Raw genomic sequence first — 18,102 nt, 5'->3', positions numbered from 1 at the left:
AAAAAAAAAAAAAAAAAAAAAAAAAAAAAATAGCTGGAAATCCAGATGGTAGTAACTAGACCAGAAGCCTTGGGAGCAAACAGGGTCCAAGCAGTGCAGACAAAGGCAGTGCCATCTGTAGCATCATTTATTTGGCTTAGAAGAGTGTGAACTACCACCATGCAGCATGTGATATTAATGCACAACAGCATGCCACGGGGAAGTGGTGAAGCATAGTCACGAAGGTCTCAATCTTGAAAGCTGAGAGAGCTGAATGTCCAGTGGAGGGAGGGTGCAGAAAGGTGAGCACAAAATCAGTCAAAGGCATACCCTAGCTGTTGCTAAGGCCTAGGTCTGGCACAGGTGGTAGGGGACCTGTGTGGGAGTATTTCCAAGAGCAAAGGTTAACCAGATTGGAACCCAAAGGGCCTGGGTATCTCCACTGGCTCCCTTGTCTGGAGAAGTCTAGCCCTATGGGCTCCTTCATCCCATAAGTAGTATTGCAGTGGATTTGGCCAGAGGTCCTCTTTGATAATCTCAGCAATCCTGTCAGACTCTGGAAGGCTGTGGTCTGAAAACCAGGCAAAGAAGCTGCACATGAGGTCTTGGTTCCTAGGAAGGAAGGCCTGGGGTTCATGGCCTGGGTGCCATATGATCGGAGTGGAAAGAAACACCACGTGCCCCGAGGATCTGACCTCGTATTCCTTCACAATCCAGTTGTTTCTTCGAAAGAAGAATTATGGGTTTCTTCGAAAGAAGAACTTGAACTTGCACCCCATCCTAGGATGTCTGAGTTCCTTCACCTCATAATTTGCTACGTACCTGAACATCTCTGCACCTCTGCCTCTAATGAGGGCAGATAGCTGTGGGTGGTTCCGAACGGTAGTGACTCAGAAGCCCGGGATGTGTCTCCACTGTACGTAGTGTTAACGCATGCGCCCAAAATTGCGCCCAAACTGGAGGAAGGCCCGGTCAGCCTGAGGGTGTGCAGTTCCAGCTGGATGGCCTCCAGGGGATTCAGGTGGAGACCCTCACTCTGGGCCGGGGCCTTGCCTCGTCCTTCACCTCGTTTACCCCTCTGTGCTCCTCCACCACTTCCATTTCCTCAGCCACTGGCTTCTCCACCACTTCAACCCTCTCCTCGTCGTCCACTGCTTCTGAGAAGGTGGTGCCCCTTTCAGTCCTCGCTTCCGCGGCCTTCGCCCCAGTCATCATCAGCTCAGACTCCGACCGCTCTGGGCCACAGGTTTCTAGGGACTTCTCCCCACCAGTTTCACGCTGAAAGCCATCTTTCAGGCTGCTGTCTGCTGCCGCAGAGGCAGAGGCTGCTTCCACACCCTCCCGGGGTGGCACGACCTCCTCCCGCCCCGCTTCGGCCGCTCCATGGTCGCGACCCCCAGCGACTGGGCTCTGGGGAGTAGGCCCGCAGCCCGTGGGGCCCTCTGGGTGCGCCCCCCTCCACCGGAAGCTGGGACGGTGGGAGTGCTTTGATCTCCAAGCTGCCCTCACTCGTCTCCACCATCACCTGCATCATCTTGCTTTCTTCTAGAATCTTCTGGCACTGCTGTGGGTCCAGGTTGCCCAGGACATGGTCGGGAGTAGTGAGGTTGTGGGTTTGGGGGAGAGGGATCCCCTGGGCCCCATTAGGGACGCTTACGTTGGTAGCAGCCTGACCAGCTGTTTGTTGGCATCTGTTTTCCTAATCATGCAAACCAGCCCATTGCACAGCCCACCCTTCAGTTTCCCGATACTCACCCCTCAGTCTCTAGGCACCCGCTCTCGGTCTCATAGAGTCTATTTTTGTGGCTTCTGCCATCCTTTTTATTCGGATTATTCTGGTGTATGTGTGATGGTGTTACACGGTGGTTTTAATTTGCATTTACCCAGTGTCTAAGAAATTGGGGAGCTTTGCACGTGGTTTTGATGCTGCCGTTTGGATATTCTCTTTTTGTGAAGTAGCCGAGTCTTCTCCCCATCGTGTGTTCTATATTTTTCATGTTGATTTGTAGGAATGCATTATACGTGCTAGATACGAGTCCTTTTTCAGATCTGTGTATTGCAAATACCCTCTCCCTCCGCGAGTTGCTTTGTCACTGTCTTAATGATGCCTTTTAATGAACAGAAGTTTTGAATCTTCATATATTCCAATTTATCATTTTCCCCTTTAGATTAGTGCTTTTTGTGTCCTGCTTAAGAAATCTTGCCTTTCTAACATCGTTCACATTTGTATCTGCAATCCATTTGGAGTTGCTTTTTGTGAATGGTGTGAGGGGAGTCAAGATTCATTTTTCCTCCCATATGATTATCTGAGTGACCAAGCAGTATTTATTGAAGAGACCATCCTTTCCCCATGCATAGGTTTTTAGATGTTTCCATTAAAAGTGACGTAGGTCATTGGCCAGAGCTAGTTAGATGGCCTTGCCTAGCTTCAAGGGGTCAGGGAAATAGAATCCTCCCCTGAGATTGGAAGGTGAAGGAAACTGGAAATATTGGTGAGCACTGTATCTCGCTCACTCATCACAGACTGTAACGTGAGTAGTGTGTACAAGACCAGTAGAGTTAAGCCAAAGAAAGTAGAGAAGAGGTAATGATGAATAGAAGAGGAGAAATTAATGAAAGACAATAGAAATTAATGAAAGACAATAGAAAAATTAATGAAAGACAATAAAGACAATTAATAAAGGCAATTGAAATTAATGAAAGACAAAAGACAAAGACAATAATGAAAGATTAATAATAAAAGGAGAGAGAATAAACAATATTTGGAATGAAAAATACAGTCACAGTAGTGATTTAAGGAAATATAAGAGAACATGTTGGACAGACTTGTGCCAGTACATTTTCTTTTCTTTTTTTTTTAAATTTTATTGGAGTATAGTTGATTTACAATGTTGTGTTAGTTTCAGGTGTACAGCAAAGTGAGTCAGTTATGTATATATATATCCACTTTTTCTTTTTAGATTCTTTTCCCATATAGGCCATTACAGAGTATTGAGTAGAGTTCCCTGTGCTATACAGCAGGTTCTTATTAGTTATCTATTTTATATATAGTAGTAGTGTGTATATGTCAGTCCCAATGCCCGTACATTTTCAAACTTGGACAAAATATATGAATTCACGGAAATGTATAACTCATCAACACTGAAATGCAGTGAAAGGCCTAAATAGACACAGAAATAATAAATAGAATCAAGAATTTAAAAAGAATCTTTCTACAAAGTTAGCATGAGGCTAAATGATTTTGAGACAGATACTACCTAACCTTCAAGGAACATATAATCTTTTTCTTTATTAAACATTCAACAAATATTTACTGTGTGCCTGTAGCATGCCTACTACTGTTCTAGGCCCTTAGGATACATTGTTAAACAGAACAAAGATTTCTTCCCTCTTGGAGTTTCTAGCAGAGGAGAAAGACAATAAATAATAATAATAAAAAGTAAATGAAACATATTAGAAAGTGATAAGTGCTATGGATAAAACAATAGGTAGAGGTGAATAAGGGGATTGAGAGTCCAGGGGGTAGGGAGTGGGGAGCAGATTGTAGTTTTAAATAGGGTAAGAAGAGGAAACTTCATTGAAAAGATAAAATTTTGGCAAAGATTCAAATAAGATGAGGGATTTAGCTAAGTGGATATTCTGAAGAAGAGAATTCTAGGAATAGAGAAGAGCTAAGCAGAGGCCCTAGGACAGGAGCATGCTTAGGGTGTTCAAGGAATAAAAAGGAGATCAGTGTGACTGGAACAAGGTGAATGAGAGAGGCCAGATCAAGTAGGATCTTACGTGATATTGTAAGAAGTTTGGCTTTTATTCGTAGTGAAATGGGAAACCACTACAGGATTTTGAACAGAGGACTCAAAATGTGATTCATGTTTTGCATGGATCACTCTGGCTCCTGGGTGAAGAATAGACTGTGTGGGGGCAGTGGTAGATGTAGGGAGATCTTTTAGGAGTCTATCAAAGTAGTACAGGTGAAAGATGATATTTCTTAGACCAGGTGGTAGCAGTAGAGGTGGATAGTGGTTACAGTATGATGGTAGAGCCAGCATGATTTCATGGTGAATTGGATGTGGGGAATAAGAGAAGGAAAGAAGTCAAGGATGACTCTGTGGATTTTGACCTGAGCAGCTGATAGGATGGAGTTGCCAGAAGCAGAGATAGGGAAGGTTATGAGAGAGCAGATCTTTGCAGGAAAATCAGAAGTTTGCTTTTGGACATGTTAAGTTTGAGATGACTGTTGGACAACAGAGTTGAGATACCAAGTGGGTATTAGGAGTTTGGAGCACAGGAGAGGTCTGGGATGGGGATACATATTTGGAAATAATCAGCATACATGATATTTAAAGCTGTATTTAAAGCTTGCTGAAATCACCAAGGATGTGAGCAGCTATAGACCAAGCCCTGAGGCCTCCAAAATTACAAGGTCAGGGAGAAGAGGAAGAACCAGTAAGAGACTAAGGAGAGACCAGTGAAGTAGGAGGGAATCTGAAAATGTGCAGTACGCTGAAAGCCAGATGTATAAAGGAAAGTGTGCAGCTGTGTGACGTGGTGCTGATAGGCCAGGTAAAACGAGAGTTGACCAATGGATTTTACAAAAAAAGTGATGGAGGTCAGAATAGGTTTTAAAGGGAATGCGAGGAAGGAAATTGGAGACAGTGAATATTGATAATTCTGTTGAGGAATTTGCCAAAAAGGGAAATAAATGGAGTCATCACTTGACAAGACCAGTTTTAGAGGAGTGGTAGGGTGACAGCTTGACTGTAATGGGTTTAAGAGAAAATCCATAAGGGAGAAAGTGAAAATAGCAAGTATATACAATTCTTGACATTTTGCTCCAAAGAAATGGGATGGTGGCTGGTGGGGACAGTGGGTCAAAGAAAACGTCTTTAAAATGGGAGAAAAAGAATTATATGTGCATGTTGTTGCGAATGATTCAGCAGGGAGCAAAAATTAATAATGTAGGAGAGAGAAAGGAGAATCATTGGAGGGATGTCCTTGAATAGGTGAAAGCAGATGGAATCTAGTGCCTATGTAGGGGAGAAGGAGTCAGCCTTTAATAGGAGCATGACAGGTTCACCTATGGGAACCAGAAGGCAAAGTATGAGGGTGTAGTTGCTGGTTGGTGGGTAGAAGTGATGATGGAGTCTATGAAATTCTCTTCTGTTTGTTTCAGTGTTCTCGGTAAAGGAGAAAGCGAGATTCAACTCAAGTGAGAGAGAAAGAGGATGAGGCAGTGGGAGTCTGGGGAGAGAGGGGTAGGAAATAGTTTTCTAGAGAATCAAAGAGTGACTGGATTACAACATATGGTATGATTGTCACACAGCATTAAGATCATGAATTTGAAGTGAGGCACATCGGCATGGTTGTGAATTTCTCTTCAGCCACATTCAGTTGACAGGTGCAGCATGAGTAAGCAGAGTTGGATTTAGTCAGAGCTGAAGCAAGAAGGGCAAGAGAATGATTATAATCTTGATCTTAGAATCTAAGCTAGAGGAGTAAAGGACATATAGGGATGGGGGACAGTGAAGAGGTGGCCTGATCAATGGATTGGAAGACCCAGGGAATTGAAGGGTCCCTGGGTTTAAGTACCAGAGTGAGCTAGAAGGATGAGAGATAGTTGTGGTCTGAGAGTGGACTGCAGGGGATTGGTTAGAACCCTACTCCTCCATCCAACTTGGGCTCCAGTGAGGCATATTGAGGACGAGGTCATTGCAGGGGAGGAGGTCAGTGTACCAGGAGGCCTGGGTGGGAAGGATCACCTATGTGTATATTGAAATCACTGAGAGATAAGATGAGAAAGAAGTGAGAATAAGCCAGGAGCTAAAATCCTTGAGAAATGAGGGAGAAATGACATGAGAATAGCAAGAATGCAGGGTATTAGGTGATTTAAACTGATGCCAGGAGATTTAAAGCTGGGTCTGTATTCTAGGGCCGAAGTTAATTATATCACACCACCTCCTTTGGCTAAATTAGTTAGTCAAAAGGCAGACAAGTTTAGAATTTGATATTACTTAATGTCACAGAGCCTGTATTTTATTATTATTTTCTTTCTCAAAGTGTGCAGAAGAAAGTCACACATATGTTAGCTGATCAAAAACAAGGAGTGTATATGTTTTTGAAAATTGGAAAGTGAGTAGTGATAATACTTTTTGAGTTCAGTGCGAAATGTTATTCTCTTTTGGGGTCTTTCATTCTGCTTGTGCCCTAGAGTATGGACTAGAAACTACTGAAAAGAACAAAATATGATTTTAACTTTGGGCTTGAAACATTCTGGCTATAAAAGTGTTTTAAGGGGAGTAAGGAGAGCTAATACAAAATCTCAGAAATATCTAGTCAACCAGAGGCAGAAAGAGGGAAGGGGGAGGGAGAGAAAGAGAAAGAAAAAGGAAAGAAAAGAAGAAATATGAGTAAAGAAAGAAGATGGCTTTGGGGGAAGAGTACAGTTTAGCCACAAATCTGCACATCACAGAATTGTGAACGTTTAAATTCTCTGGGAAACAGAAACAGCATGATGTTTTAAAAGATAAGCTTAATATAAGATGAATGAAGAGAGCCTGTGAACTGTATAGTTTTATTTTTCTTTGACTCCTCGAATATCATTCAGTTCTTACTTGTTTTGAAAGGAATCTCTCATTCTTGACCTAAATTCTTTAAACAAGTGTGTTTGTTTAGTGACTTAGCATACAGAAATATTGTTCTTCGGGCTAGGCCACCCAGTTTAGAAAGCTGAGGGCCTCTGTACTTAAGACTCAAAAGAATGTTGGTAGACAAGAGAAGGAGATGTACACTTTGTTAATTTCCTCTGTTTCCCATAGACCATTAAGCTGTGTTTGCAAAGGAAATGGTAAAAAAGCAGCTTTGAGTGATTAACCAAGCAGCTTTATAGCTGCAGTCATCTCTATTGCCTCTTAGAAATAGCATATAAATATAGAAGTAGGGAGAAAATATTTGAGTTACCAGGGTGTGGGTAATGAGTTACTCTGAGAAAGTTAATAATTATGATTTAATCATTTTCTACCACTACAGCACTCATAGAGAGCAAATATACATTACTGTGCCTAATAAAACTGTTAAGAGGCTGAGGTCTGTGTAGGGTGGGGGGTAGAGCCAGGTGACAGGGGTGACCAAATCAGCCAGGGATACACAGAGCCATCACAAAAATTCAAAATATCGGTCAAAACACTAAGTAAAATGTTTGTAATATCTAAATGTTAAACATACATACTCATTCTACCCTAATTGAGATAAAAATTAATTTTTAAAAATAATGAAATTGATACTGTAGCAAATGAATAAAATTCAGTTAATCATGAAAAATCGAAATAATATTATTGGATCTTTTAAAAAATAGTGTGATCTTAAAAAACAGAGTTCATTAATGGTGTCATCATTGCAGTATGAGCATAGTTTGGGGTCAGAAATTTCCAGCAGCTTTAAAAACTCAGGCTCTACATTAGTAGCAGAATGGTGAACAGAGTTTTGCTCTAATTCTTAGTATTTTCTTCTTAGCTGTCATTTTAAAATAATTTCTCTTTTTGATCTTTTTTTCTTTAGAAACAGGATTATTTTTATGTTTTAGCACATTACACCCTCACTGCACCCTATGAACTAGCAGGTAGGAAAACTGAGGCACAGAAATAATAAGTAATTTGCTCATGGACACATAGAAAATTGCAAAGTCAAGAAATGAACCCAGATAATCAGACTCCGAAGCTCTTCCTGTTAAACACTGCAGGGTACACTCTGAGCCTTTCTCAGCCTCAATTCTCTCGTCTATAAAATATGGTCTATAATTCTTATTTCTCATGGTGGTTGCAACAATTAAATAAGATGTGGAGCTTGGGCAGGGGAGATGTTCTTTATCTGCTTCTGTATTGCTGTCTTTATCTGTTTCTGTATTGTTTGATTTGTTATAATGAGCATGAATTATTCATGTATTTTTTAATCAAGAACAAAAAAATGTTAAGGCCTATAAGAGTGTCTGGCACAGAGAGGCACCCAGTAAAGTCATTATTATGTCTGAGAGCAAAGTCAGAGTTTCCATTTGAATCAACAGGGATTTGTCATCTCTGGAAGCTTGGGTGCAAAGAGAAGAAATAAGATAGGGGAACAGCTAGAAGAGAATCCAGGGTAGAGGTTTTTACTTGCCAGTGAGAGGGGCTTGTTTATCTTAAAGTGAGGGTGGGAACCATTGGGAGGGAGAGCGCACTGGTTTAGGCAAGTGGGAATTAACCAATGGAGCAAAATTCCAAGGAATTTGGGGTTGGGGGAGTCCTAGAACCTTGGATGAATTAACTTACTTTGGAGAAGATTAACAGTGACTTGTTAGTCAATAAGGCCCATTTTCTAAGGTAACAAAAAATATCTATCATTTTGGAAAATGAGAAAGGAATTAAAAGAACTCTATGATTTTCTTTACTTCTCTGCCTGGTTCTGGGGGATATGAGAATAGGTTTTCTGAAGAGGAGCCATCAGTTTATTTTTCCATTTGTGGATTACAATGGTAAAACGATTGTTGGCAAAAGAACATCTTTTCAAGCGGCTTCCCTTGGTGTAGGTCAGAGGGGCAACAAGAGGAGTTATTTCTGCAGCTGGAAAAAAGGTTCAGAGCTGTCTTCCTGGAGACAGCTCCCATTTCAGAGTCTAAAATAGATTTGAATTACTGTGCTATTGGGGAATCGGGGCCTATTCATTCTAAGCACATCTGTTGGTAACTGTTGAAATTCAAATAAATTCAAATAAAGTCCAAGTAATGCTCGTTTTACACTTACCGATTTCAAGGAGTGTTAAAAAACACATACACAGAAAACCTACACTCCAGTCACTGACACTGCCTAAGACACAACATGGAAAGCCTTGATTTTCTGCCAACCATAGTTCCTTTGAACCTGAGCCACCACATTTTAATTCCTTTAAAATGCTCCTTCCTCCCTACCTGAACTTTTCAACTGAGATTCATTTTCATTTCAAAAGTTTAAATATGAACTATATCAAACAGTTCTGTATTTTGATTTTGATCATTCCGCAGCCTTCAGTAGTGAAATGAGGAGGTTAGACTATTAAACTCGTAAAGCCAGGATTGAATAAATGCATTTTTCTCTTTGTCTCCTCTCCAGTTTTAGTAAATAAAAAATTTCAGTTAGGTGCTGTGATTAAGGAAACTTGGTATATCTATTTATTTATATATGACTCCAGTCCATAAGGGATTCAAGGCATCTTTAAGCAGGCAAACACAGGACAGAAGAATAAGGGAAATTCCTTTTTTTCAATTAAGCCATGACTCTCTTATAAGGAAATTTGATCTATCACATATATAGAAAGAAACAGAACCGTTTTAAGGTTGTGAGTTTTAATTTTTTTCTTAATAGTTAAAATTTTGAATAGTGTTTCAAGTACCATATTTATGTCATTACCTTGGAGTTTACAGTGTTACAAGTAGATACCACACCAAGTACATTACATGAATTATCTCCTTTAGTTTAAACCTCATAATTACCCTATGAAGTAGTATTATTTCCATCTTATAGATAAAAGTATCCAAGGCCCACAAATAAATAATTTGCCCAAAGTCACATAACGAGTCAGGATTCAAATCCATGTCTGTTATTATGAGTTATTAACTCCTACTCTAAATTATGCCTTATACATGGGAGGCGGTGAAAGAGAAGATCAAAGACCATAAAAGTAAATAGAAATATATTAGAAATTACAGAAAAGAAATTTACATGTAAAAGGAGACATTTGTGTAAATCCAGGCAAACTTTTACAGAAAGTATTATGGTAAAAATAAAGCATCAGGAAGGAAGAAGACAAACATGGTACCAACAGCCCAGAACAGGGCTCCACAGGCAAAGGTATGGCAAAATCACAATTCACTCAATTCTCAAGGTGTGTGCTTGCCTTCTCTAGTGCCTTTGGGAAATGTGAGTGCTCTCTGTAAGGTTCTGGAGGGTGAAAGATCCTTACTCTAGGAAACTTCATAACTTACCAGCTGACACTAATATTTCTGGTTTCTTCTAACTCTTTGCTTTCATCTGTATGTTGAAAAATACAATCAATATTAGAGTCTGTTGTTTAATAACTAGTATTGTTCAACTGCTAGTATAGGGGTTTCCTGCTTCCTTCCCAGTCTTATTTACAGAAAAAATATTATCCATGATTCCACTATTCTTTGTCAATAGTGATTTTCATTTTTGCCTTTTTTTGATGTGCATAAGTAGAATTATTGACTCCCTTCCACCATTAAATAATAACATTTTTTCAGTTTTCATAATTATAATTCTAATGGCTATATAATAGTCTACTGAATTGATATAGTATAATTATATTGGGCACTTTTTGTTTCCAGTAATTTGCTATTATAAATATCCTTCCAAGAACTGATTAATGTATATAATTTAATTGTATTTCTTCGTAAGTGAATTGTATGTTTATATCCTTTGACCATTTATCTCTTGAGGTTTTAACATTTTTGAAAATTTGAGTTAGCTCTTTACGTATTATATATACACTACTTTTCTACCATGATCAATACAAATGTTTCCCAATCATGATTCTCTTCTTTTAATTTTGTTAGTTGTTTATGTTACAACCATTTTTTTACTTGATGTTTTTGAGCTATTTATTTTTTCCTTTGTGATTTTCATTACTGCCCTGAGCTTTGCAAAGATACTATCCCTCTGAAGATTTCATTAATATTTGATTTTTTTTTTCTCATAGCTTTGCTAAGAATTAAAGCAAGTATTTACTCTTTAATCCACTAGAGGCTTATTCTGGTAACGTGGTATAAGAGCTGATCTAAATCACTTTTTGTTTTGTTTTGTGTTTGTTCACCAGTTACCCTGGCAATTATTAGAGTATAATTAGGCAATTATTAAATAGAATTAGGCAGTTATTAAATAAATATTATTTTCCTTAATTTTATGATAGTTATATAATATATTACATTTATTTCTATATGTCCCACACTTCTGTATTTTAATCATTTAATTAATATACCTTGTTTTAGGGTTTCCACGGAACTAGATCAGCATCATAACTTGTGGTTTCTTTGTTAGTGTAGAATTTTAATATTTAACAAATAGTAAATTTTACTTGGTGAAATTCGTTTTCCTATATGATAACTGTATATATCTCAATTTGTTCATCTTGTTTTATATATTCTAATACACCTTTATAGTTTTATTTACATATAGCTCATAAGTCTTTATAATTTTCTTTATAACTGTCATGGGCAATTTTGTTAAGTTTATCCATCCCCTCTTTTTTTTTTTTTTTTTTTTTTTTTTTCAGCCACCACTAATCAATAGGAACGTATATTAAATGGATTGTACTGCAGAATCAAATTTTTATAACTGTTTCAATTAGCATAAATCTGTTTTTGAATTTTAACCCATCTCATTTTCATCTCTATTAGGTCATCCCCTAGTAATATTTTGGCCTCCTTGATGGGAGGCCCTTTTTTTTTTTTTTTTAAATGGAATTTCTTTCCTTTTTATTACGTTATTGAGCTGGTGGCTACCAGGATAAAGAAAGCCCCTAATTATGGTAAATTCATTATAAACCAGGTCACTTTGATAAACTCATGGGATAATAAACTTAAACAGATTTCTTAGGATTTTTATACATGCAATGCTTTCTGCGAATAATCACAGTTTTCTCTCTCCCTTTAGTGTATCATTCTATTGGCACAAAGCAAATACCCACTAAATGGCAGTTGCCGTTTCTGTATTAAAAAGAATATTAGGTGAGTCAGGAAACTTGATTCCTACTGTCAGTTCCTCAACTACGAAAGCCATCTATGAAGCACCTTCTGTGGGTCAGGCACCATGCTAGGCACTTTACATAGTCCATCTTGCCTAAGGCTTAGAGTAAGCCTACAGAGTATATACACTATTAAATATCATAGGTAAGGGAACTGATAGGTAAGTTTAGCAGGTATAGAAGCCAAGGCTGGCCCATGCTAGGCCCCCAATAGCAATAAAGAATGGAACATGGAAGTGTCTAACTGTGGCAGTGTGTGCGTGAAAGGCCGTGGGCCGGTGGCTCTGGAGTCCTTGACCTGGTAGGTGTCTTCACTCCCTGGGGACAGCACTGACCACTGAACTTTGGCCAAGGGTCTGAGGAACTAGGGAGGCATGGAGAAGCTGCATCAGCTCACTTTCATCCTTATCTTGTACATACGCTTCACACTTCCTGCTTCTGGGTCACGCAGTAAACGTGAGTGACAGCAGTCCTGAAGGAAGTCTCTGTTCCCCTTCTCACCAGCCTTTCAACCCAGATCAGCCTTTTGAGGTCTGGCTTAGCTCAGTGGGTTAAGTAATTTGTCCAAGATTATCAGTGAGTGATGGGTAAGTGGCTTGCTCCACAGCCAGTTGTCTGGCAGTGTGATTTGGGCAGGTCATTTCACCTCTCTGCTATAATTCCCTCATCTGTATGATGAAAGAGTCAGATAAATAATCCAGTTCTCACCGGCAGACCGTTGGTGAATACACCTTATACGCTTCTTCAAGACTGCAAATTCCACAGAGACTATACTTGCCACGTTCTTGGATCACTCATATTACTTTGCACATAACAAATGCTCAATGAATATTTGTTGATGCAGAATGAATGAATGAATTGATCAATCAACTGAAGAAAATAGTCTTAATGTTTTTCTTTTTTTTTTTAATATTTATTTATTTATTTAATTTGGCTGCACTGGATCTCAGTTGCGGCATGCGGAACCTAGTACCCCCGACCAGGGATCGAACCCAGGCCCCCTGCCTTGGGAGCACGGAGTCTTACCCACTGGACCACCAGGGAAGTCCCTCTTGATGCTTTTCTCACAAGAGATGTTCAATGCTAGAACACAGGAGCCTGCAGGGGCCCCTAAAATCTCATTTCACATTTCAACTGTGGAATCTTTCATAAAGATAGCATTTGCCATGAGCCTTTTTATAAGAAGATGCTTAGCAGGGGTCAGCTTGTTTTCATCTGAGAAGAATAAAGAATTGAGGTTAGGAAAGCAGGAAGCCTAGAAAGGAGCCAGGTTGGGAGCTGTGGTAGGTAGACTTTCCTCTAACAAAGCTGTTTCGGCTGTTTTTATCTTTGTGCTGCTGTTCTAGCAACACTATGACAAAACTCTGACTATTCAACCTTAATAAAACTAGAGCCTGTCCAAAATCAATTCTGAGTAAATGATGAACCGTGGGGAGCATACCTTAACATCTCTGTTTGGGCATGCTGTAGAAAACTACCAAATCTTATGTCATGTCTATAATTTAAACACACAATGTTTTAAATGCACCCTTAGAAGATCTAATATAATTACTTGCATATTATTTAATAGTGTGTTCTCTTTTTATGCCAAAAAAATCCAAAGGCTACCCAGCCCTCAGGAGGCATAGAATCTGTGGATTTTGTAATTACTGATTTTAAACTTAAAATCTCATTGAAGTCACTAGTTAATATTTCTAAATCTTTATATCTGAAAACTTCTGAGCATATATCCCAACAACCTTCCTGCCCCCTCCGCCATCCCCAGCCAAAGGGGGGAGGGAGGGAAGACCTGTACTGCCAATAGTTAAAAAGGTTGTTTCTGGAATAAAAACAAGGATTTGCAGCATGCACGAGTGTCTGGTTTTGTCTCTTGAGCTTTACAAAGACCAGCATCATATTGAGACTATAACATTATTGTTCTCTGAAACTAAAAGAAAAATCTAGGAAAATTAAGCATTTTTGTTGAAAATTACTGAAATGTCCAATTTTTTAAACTAAGCTGTTATATAAAAGGAAGCATACGGAGGAAAAGCTATAAGGAGTCAAACTGTTTTTTATGAGCCACAGTATTTGCAGGAAAAGAAAACATTACAGAGACCACACCAGTTTCTCTAACATGGATACAAAGGAGACTCACGTCATCAAAGCAGCAGGTTTGTGCTGCCACAGTAAAGATCATCAGTGGCGCTTTCCATATCCTTTAACTAAACCAAAATACCTGCATTCAGTTGCAACCTGAGAAACAGGCAATAAAGTCACAAATGTCTTTACTTTTAAAAAATATTTTTACCACTTTGTAATAGTGTTTAGTTTTATTGTTCCAGAACAGGAAAAGGAAAACAACATGTTGATTAAATTTTGGTAATAACTTACTCACTATGGGCATAATTTTTACATCGTCAATGTTATTTCAGTTTGCAAGAAGAGGTACAGGGCTCGGTTACAGAAAATATCATGGCAACCTGAACTGAGATGATTCTGAATTCTCTAGACTGTTTCAGGTTTCCTAATATTAAAGTTCTATGCAAGGTAAGGTATGAAAGAAGAAACAAACCTCATCTAAACAAGCTTGCTCTTAATAAATACACTAATAAAGTTTATTTTGACCTTGAGTTAAAATGATCCAGCTCTACTGGATGACTCTGATGGGGCTGCTCTTTTGTATTTATTCAAGTTAAATTTCAGATAAGCCCTTGAATTGTGTGAGCTCAACTATATTCTCTAAAAGAGAGCCAGACTAATGTGAACCTGAATCCAAGTGTACTTTTCCAGTAACATCTGACTAGTTGGATCTCATCTGTCGTGTTATCTCACTATGCCACACTCCCAACCACAGGAAACTGAGGACTAGCTCTCACTAGGAGAAACTGATAGCTCTCAGAGTATGGATCAGCTTTGTAGGTATTTAACAATCCTCCTCCTAAGGAATACCAAGCTCTGAGAAATGATTAAGCAGATTTATAGAATCTAACATATTAAGCGAAATCCATTTAGGAGAATTTGGAATGTCAGCATGTGCTGTCTTATAATGAACATCCAAGCCCTGCCTGGTTTGCCTAATAGAGTATTTATAAGGAAAAAGTAAGTTCCAGTTTAATGTGATTTCTTATTAGTTAATATTTAGTCAAACAATAAAATGCAACATTAAGCATATCCCTAACTATATTTAGTATAGTAGTTTACACAGCAATTGCTATGGGTTCTATATTTATGTATCATACATCTTTTTCTGGAAAAAAAAATTGAAGCTGGCTTAAATAGCTTACATGTTTGCCCTTTCTATCATTAGGAGAAATTCCTTTAAAGAAATTATAAATGCCCTAGGTATACTCTTTTTAATATTTACTCCCTCTAATCATCCTCTGTGTGCATCTTGATTATTCGTTCAGAAACACAGCTAGGTTCTCATCTTTTCAGAACAAAATCCACATCCTTAGCAAGCTGTACAAGACCCTTCACCATCTAGCCATGGCCCCGGTAATCCATTTTAATCTATAAGAATCTCCCACTCAGAATGTCTGGTGTCTCCATGTTGTTAGTTCGGATATTTCAGCCACTCTTTTCCTTTGTTAGTAACACCTCATAAATAGGTTAGTCTAACAGTTTTCAATATTATAAAACTTATTTACACACGGGGGGGAAAATCATTTCTTGCATTACCACATTGGAGTTACTAAACCATTGAAAAGACTTATACCATTGGTAAAATATTACGTAGTATTTAACTCTGGATGTCATTACCTCCCAGCAAGAGAAATTGCCAATAAAATTTCAAATTCATTGTAATGACTTTGACTTTTATCACAAAAGCCAAGTTTTATATTTCGCCCTGTGTTCACATTGTTCTTTCCCATAGGGAAGAGAAAAAAAAGAACTGTCTTATTCCCTTAGGCATCTTTCAAACTCATTCATAATCTTTTATTAATTTAAAATTGATACATATTTATTGGAGAATTTTGAAAATAATTTGAAAACAAGCAAAGAAAAAACGAAAGAAAGGAAACTACCCATATTTCAGGAGATACCCACTATTACCACTGTTTATGTCTTTCAAATATTTTTGTGTCAGTATATTTTTTTTTTACAAAACTGAGGTCATACTGTATACTGCAAAACTATACTGTTTTGCAACTTGCTTTTAAAAAACTTAATACCATATATGTTTTAAATTTTTATTTATTTATTTGTTTTTGGCTGCGTTGGGTCTTTGTTGCTGCACATGGGCTTTCTCTAGTTGTGGCGAGCAGGGGCTACTCTTCGTTGTGGTGCATGGGCTTCTCATTGCGGTGGCTTCTCTTGTTGCGGAGCACGGGCTCTAGGCGCGCAGGCTTTGGTAGTTGTGGCACATGGGCTCAGTAGTTGTGGTGGCTCACGGGCTTAGATGCTCCATGGCATGTGGGATCTTCCTGGAACAGGGCTCAAACCCGTGTCCCCTGCATTGGCAGGCGGATTCTTAACCACTGTGCCACCAGGGCAGTCCCCAGAAAACTTAATACCATATTAAAAATGTCTTTATTGGTAAAAATTCATCTTCATAATTTTAACAGCTATCATTCCTTTATCTGGAAATACAGTAACTTATTTAACCAATTCCCAATTATTGGACATTTAAATTGTCTGAACTATTTTCCTGTTACATACAATACAGTGTACATCCTTGAGGCAAAATCTTTACGTACATCCTCAATGATACTTTAGGATAAATTTTTAGGAGTAGAATCACTATCACATTTTTTAAAATAATTTTTATTGTAGTATAGTTGATTTACAATGTTGTGTTAGTTTCTGCTCTACAGCAAAGTGAATAAGTTATACATATATCCACTCTTTTTAAGATTCTTGTCCCATATAAGTTATTAGAACAGAGTAGAGTTCCCTGTTCTATACAGTAGGTCTTTATTAGTTATCTATTTTATATATAGTAGTGTATATATATCAGTCCCAGTCTCCCAGTTTATCCCCCCTTCGCCCCCATAACCATAAGTCTGTTTTCTACATCTGTGACTCTATTTCTGTTTTGTAAATAAGTTCATTTGTAGCATAATTTTTTAGATTCCACATGTAAGCGATGTCATATGGTATTTGTCTTTCTCTGTCTGACTTACTTCACTCAGTATGACAATCTCTAGGTCCATCCGTGTGCTGCAAATGGCATTATTTCATTCTTTTTTATGGTTGAGTAATATTCCATCGTATATATGTACCACATCTTTATCCATTTCTCTGCTGATGGACATTTAGGTTGCTTCCATGTCTTGGCTATTGTAAATAGTGCTGCAATGAACATTGGAGTGCATGTACCTTTTCGAATTATGGTTTTCTCCGGATATATGCACAGGAGTGGTATTGCTGGGTCATATAGTATTTCTATATTTAGTTTAGTTTTGTTTTTTTTTTTTTGCGGTACGCGGGCCTCCCACTGTTGTGGCCTCTCCTGTTGCGGACGCACAGGCTCAGCGGACATGGCTCACACGCCCAGCCACTCCATGGCATGTGGGATCCTCCCGGACCGGGGCACAAACCTGCGTCCCCCGCATCGGCAGGCTGGCCCTCAACCACTGCTCCACCAGGGAAGCCCTATATTTAGTTTTTTGAGGAACCTCCATGCTATTCTCCATAATGGTTGTACCAATTTACATTTCCACCAACATTGTAGGAGTGTTCCCTTTTCTCCACACCTTCTCCAGCATTTATTGTTTATAGATTTTTTGATGATGGCCAATCTGACCAGTGTGAGGCTGAATCACATTTTATTTATCTAATTAGGCAATACATGGTAGATGTACAAAAATTCAAAAGGAACAATAGGATATTCAGTGAAAAATAAGCCTTCCTCCTTGCCTTCCCTCCAGATATTCTTCTCCCTCCTGGAAGACAGCTACTTTTAGTAGTTTTCATTTATTTTTGCAGAAATATTTCACGCATTTATAAGCTTTTACATATAAATCCTTCAGTGTGCATATTAAGAAACTGGTAAAATGGTTTCAATAGTGAAATTTGCTTTATAATTTTATATGCTAGATAATCATAGGCACAAAACTTTCTACAATAAAGCAACATTGAGTTATTTCAGTTCTGTATTGTCCCTTAATTTAGATTATACTTCTATATAATAATATGTCATTTATCAACTACCGTTAATATTTTTATCTTCATGGTACACTTTTAAAACTTTTTATTATACAAGGTTTCAAACACACCTGAAAGTAGAATAATACAATGAAGCCCCAAGTATCCAACTAGTATGCACATTTTAAGTCTTTTAGTAAACAGTGCCAAGTTTTTCTCTATAAAAGTTTTTTTACTGATTTATGCTCCTATCTACATATGAGATTTATATTATCTTCTTTTTTTTTTTTT

General features: G+C 38.3%; 2 protein-coding genes across 2 annotated transcripts in view; one reads left to right on the top strand and one right to left on the bottom strand.

Annotated features, from left to right (window-relative positions):
* Nucleotides 1–18,102, top strand: part of ACYP2 (acylphosphatase 2) — a 171,698-nt gene that overhangs the window by 131,521 nt on the left and 22,075 nt on the right. The window lies entirely within an intron of this gene.
* LOC103069491 (testis-specific Y-encoded-like protein 1) lies at nucleotides 384–1,191 on the bottom strand. Its single transcript, XM_082931363.1, is given in 3 exon segments — nucleotides 384–967; nucleotides 970–1,017; nucleotides 1,020–1,191. Coding segments are annotated over 3 exon segments (804 nt in total).

The sequence above is a fragment of the Lipotes vexillifer genome, unplaced genomic scaffold, assembly GCF_000442215.2.
Source record: "Lipotes vexillifer unplaced genomic scaffold, Lipotes_vexillifer_v1.1 scaffold77, whole genome shotgun sequence".
NCBI classification, from domain to species: domain Eukaryota; kingdom Metazoa; phylum Chordata; class Mammalia; order Artiodactyla; family Lipotidae; genus Lipotes; species Lipotes vexillifer.
This window is presented reverse-complemented; position numbering and strand designations above follow the sequence as displayed.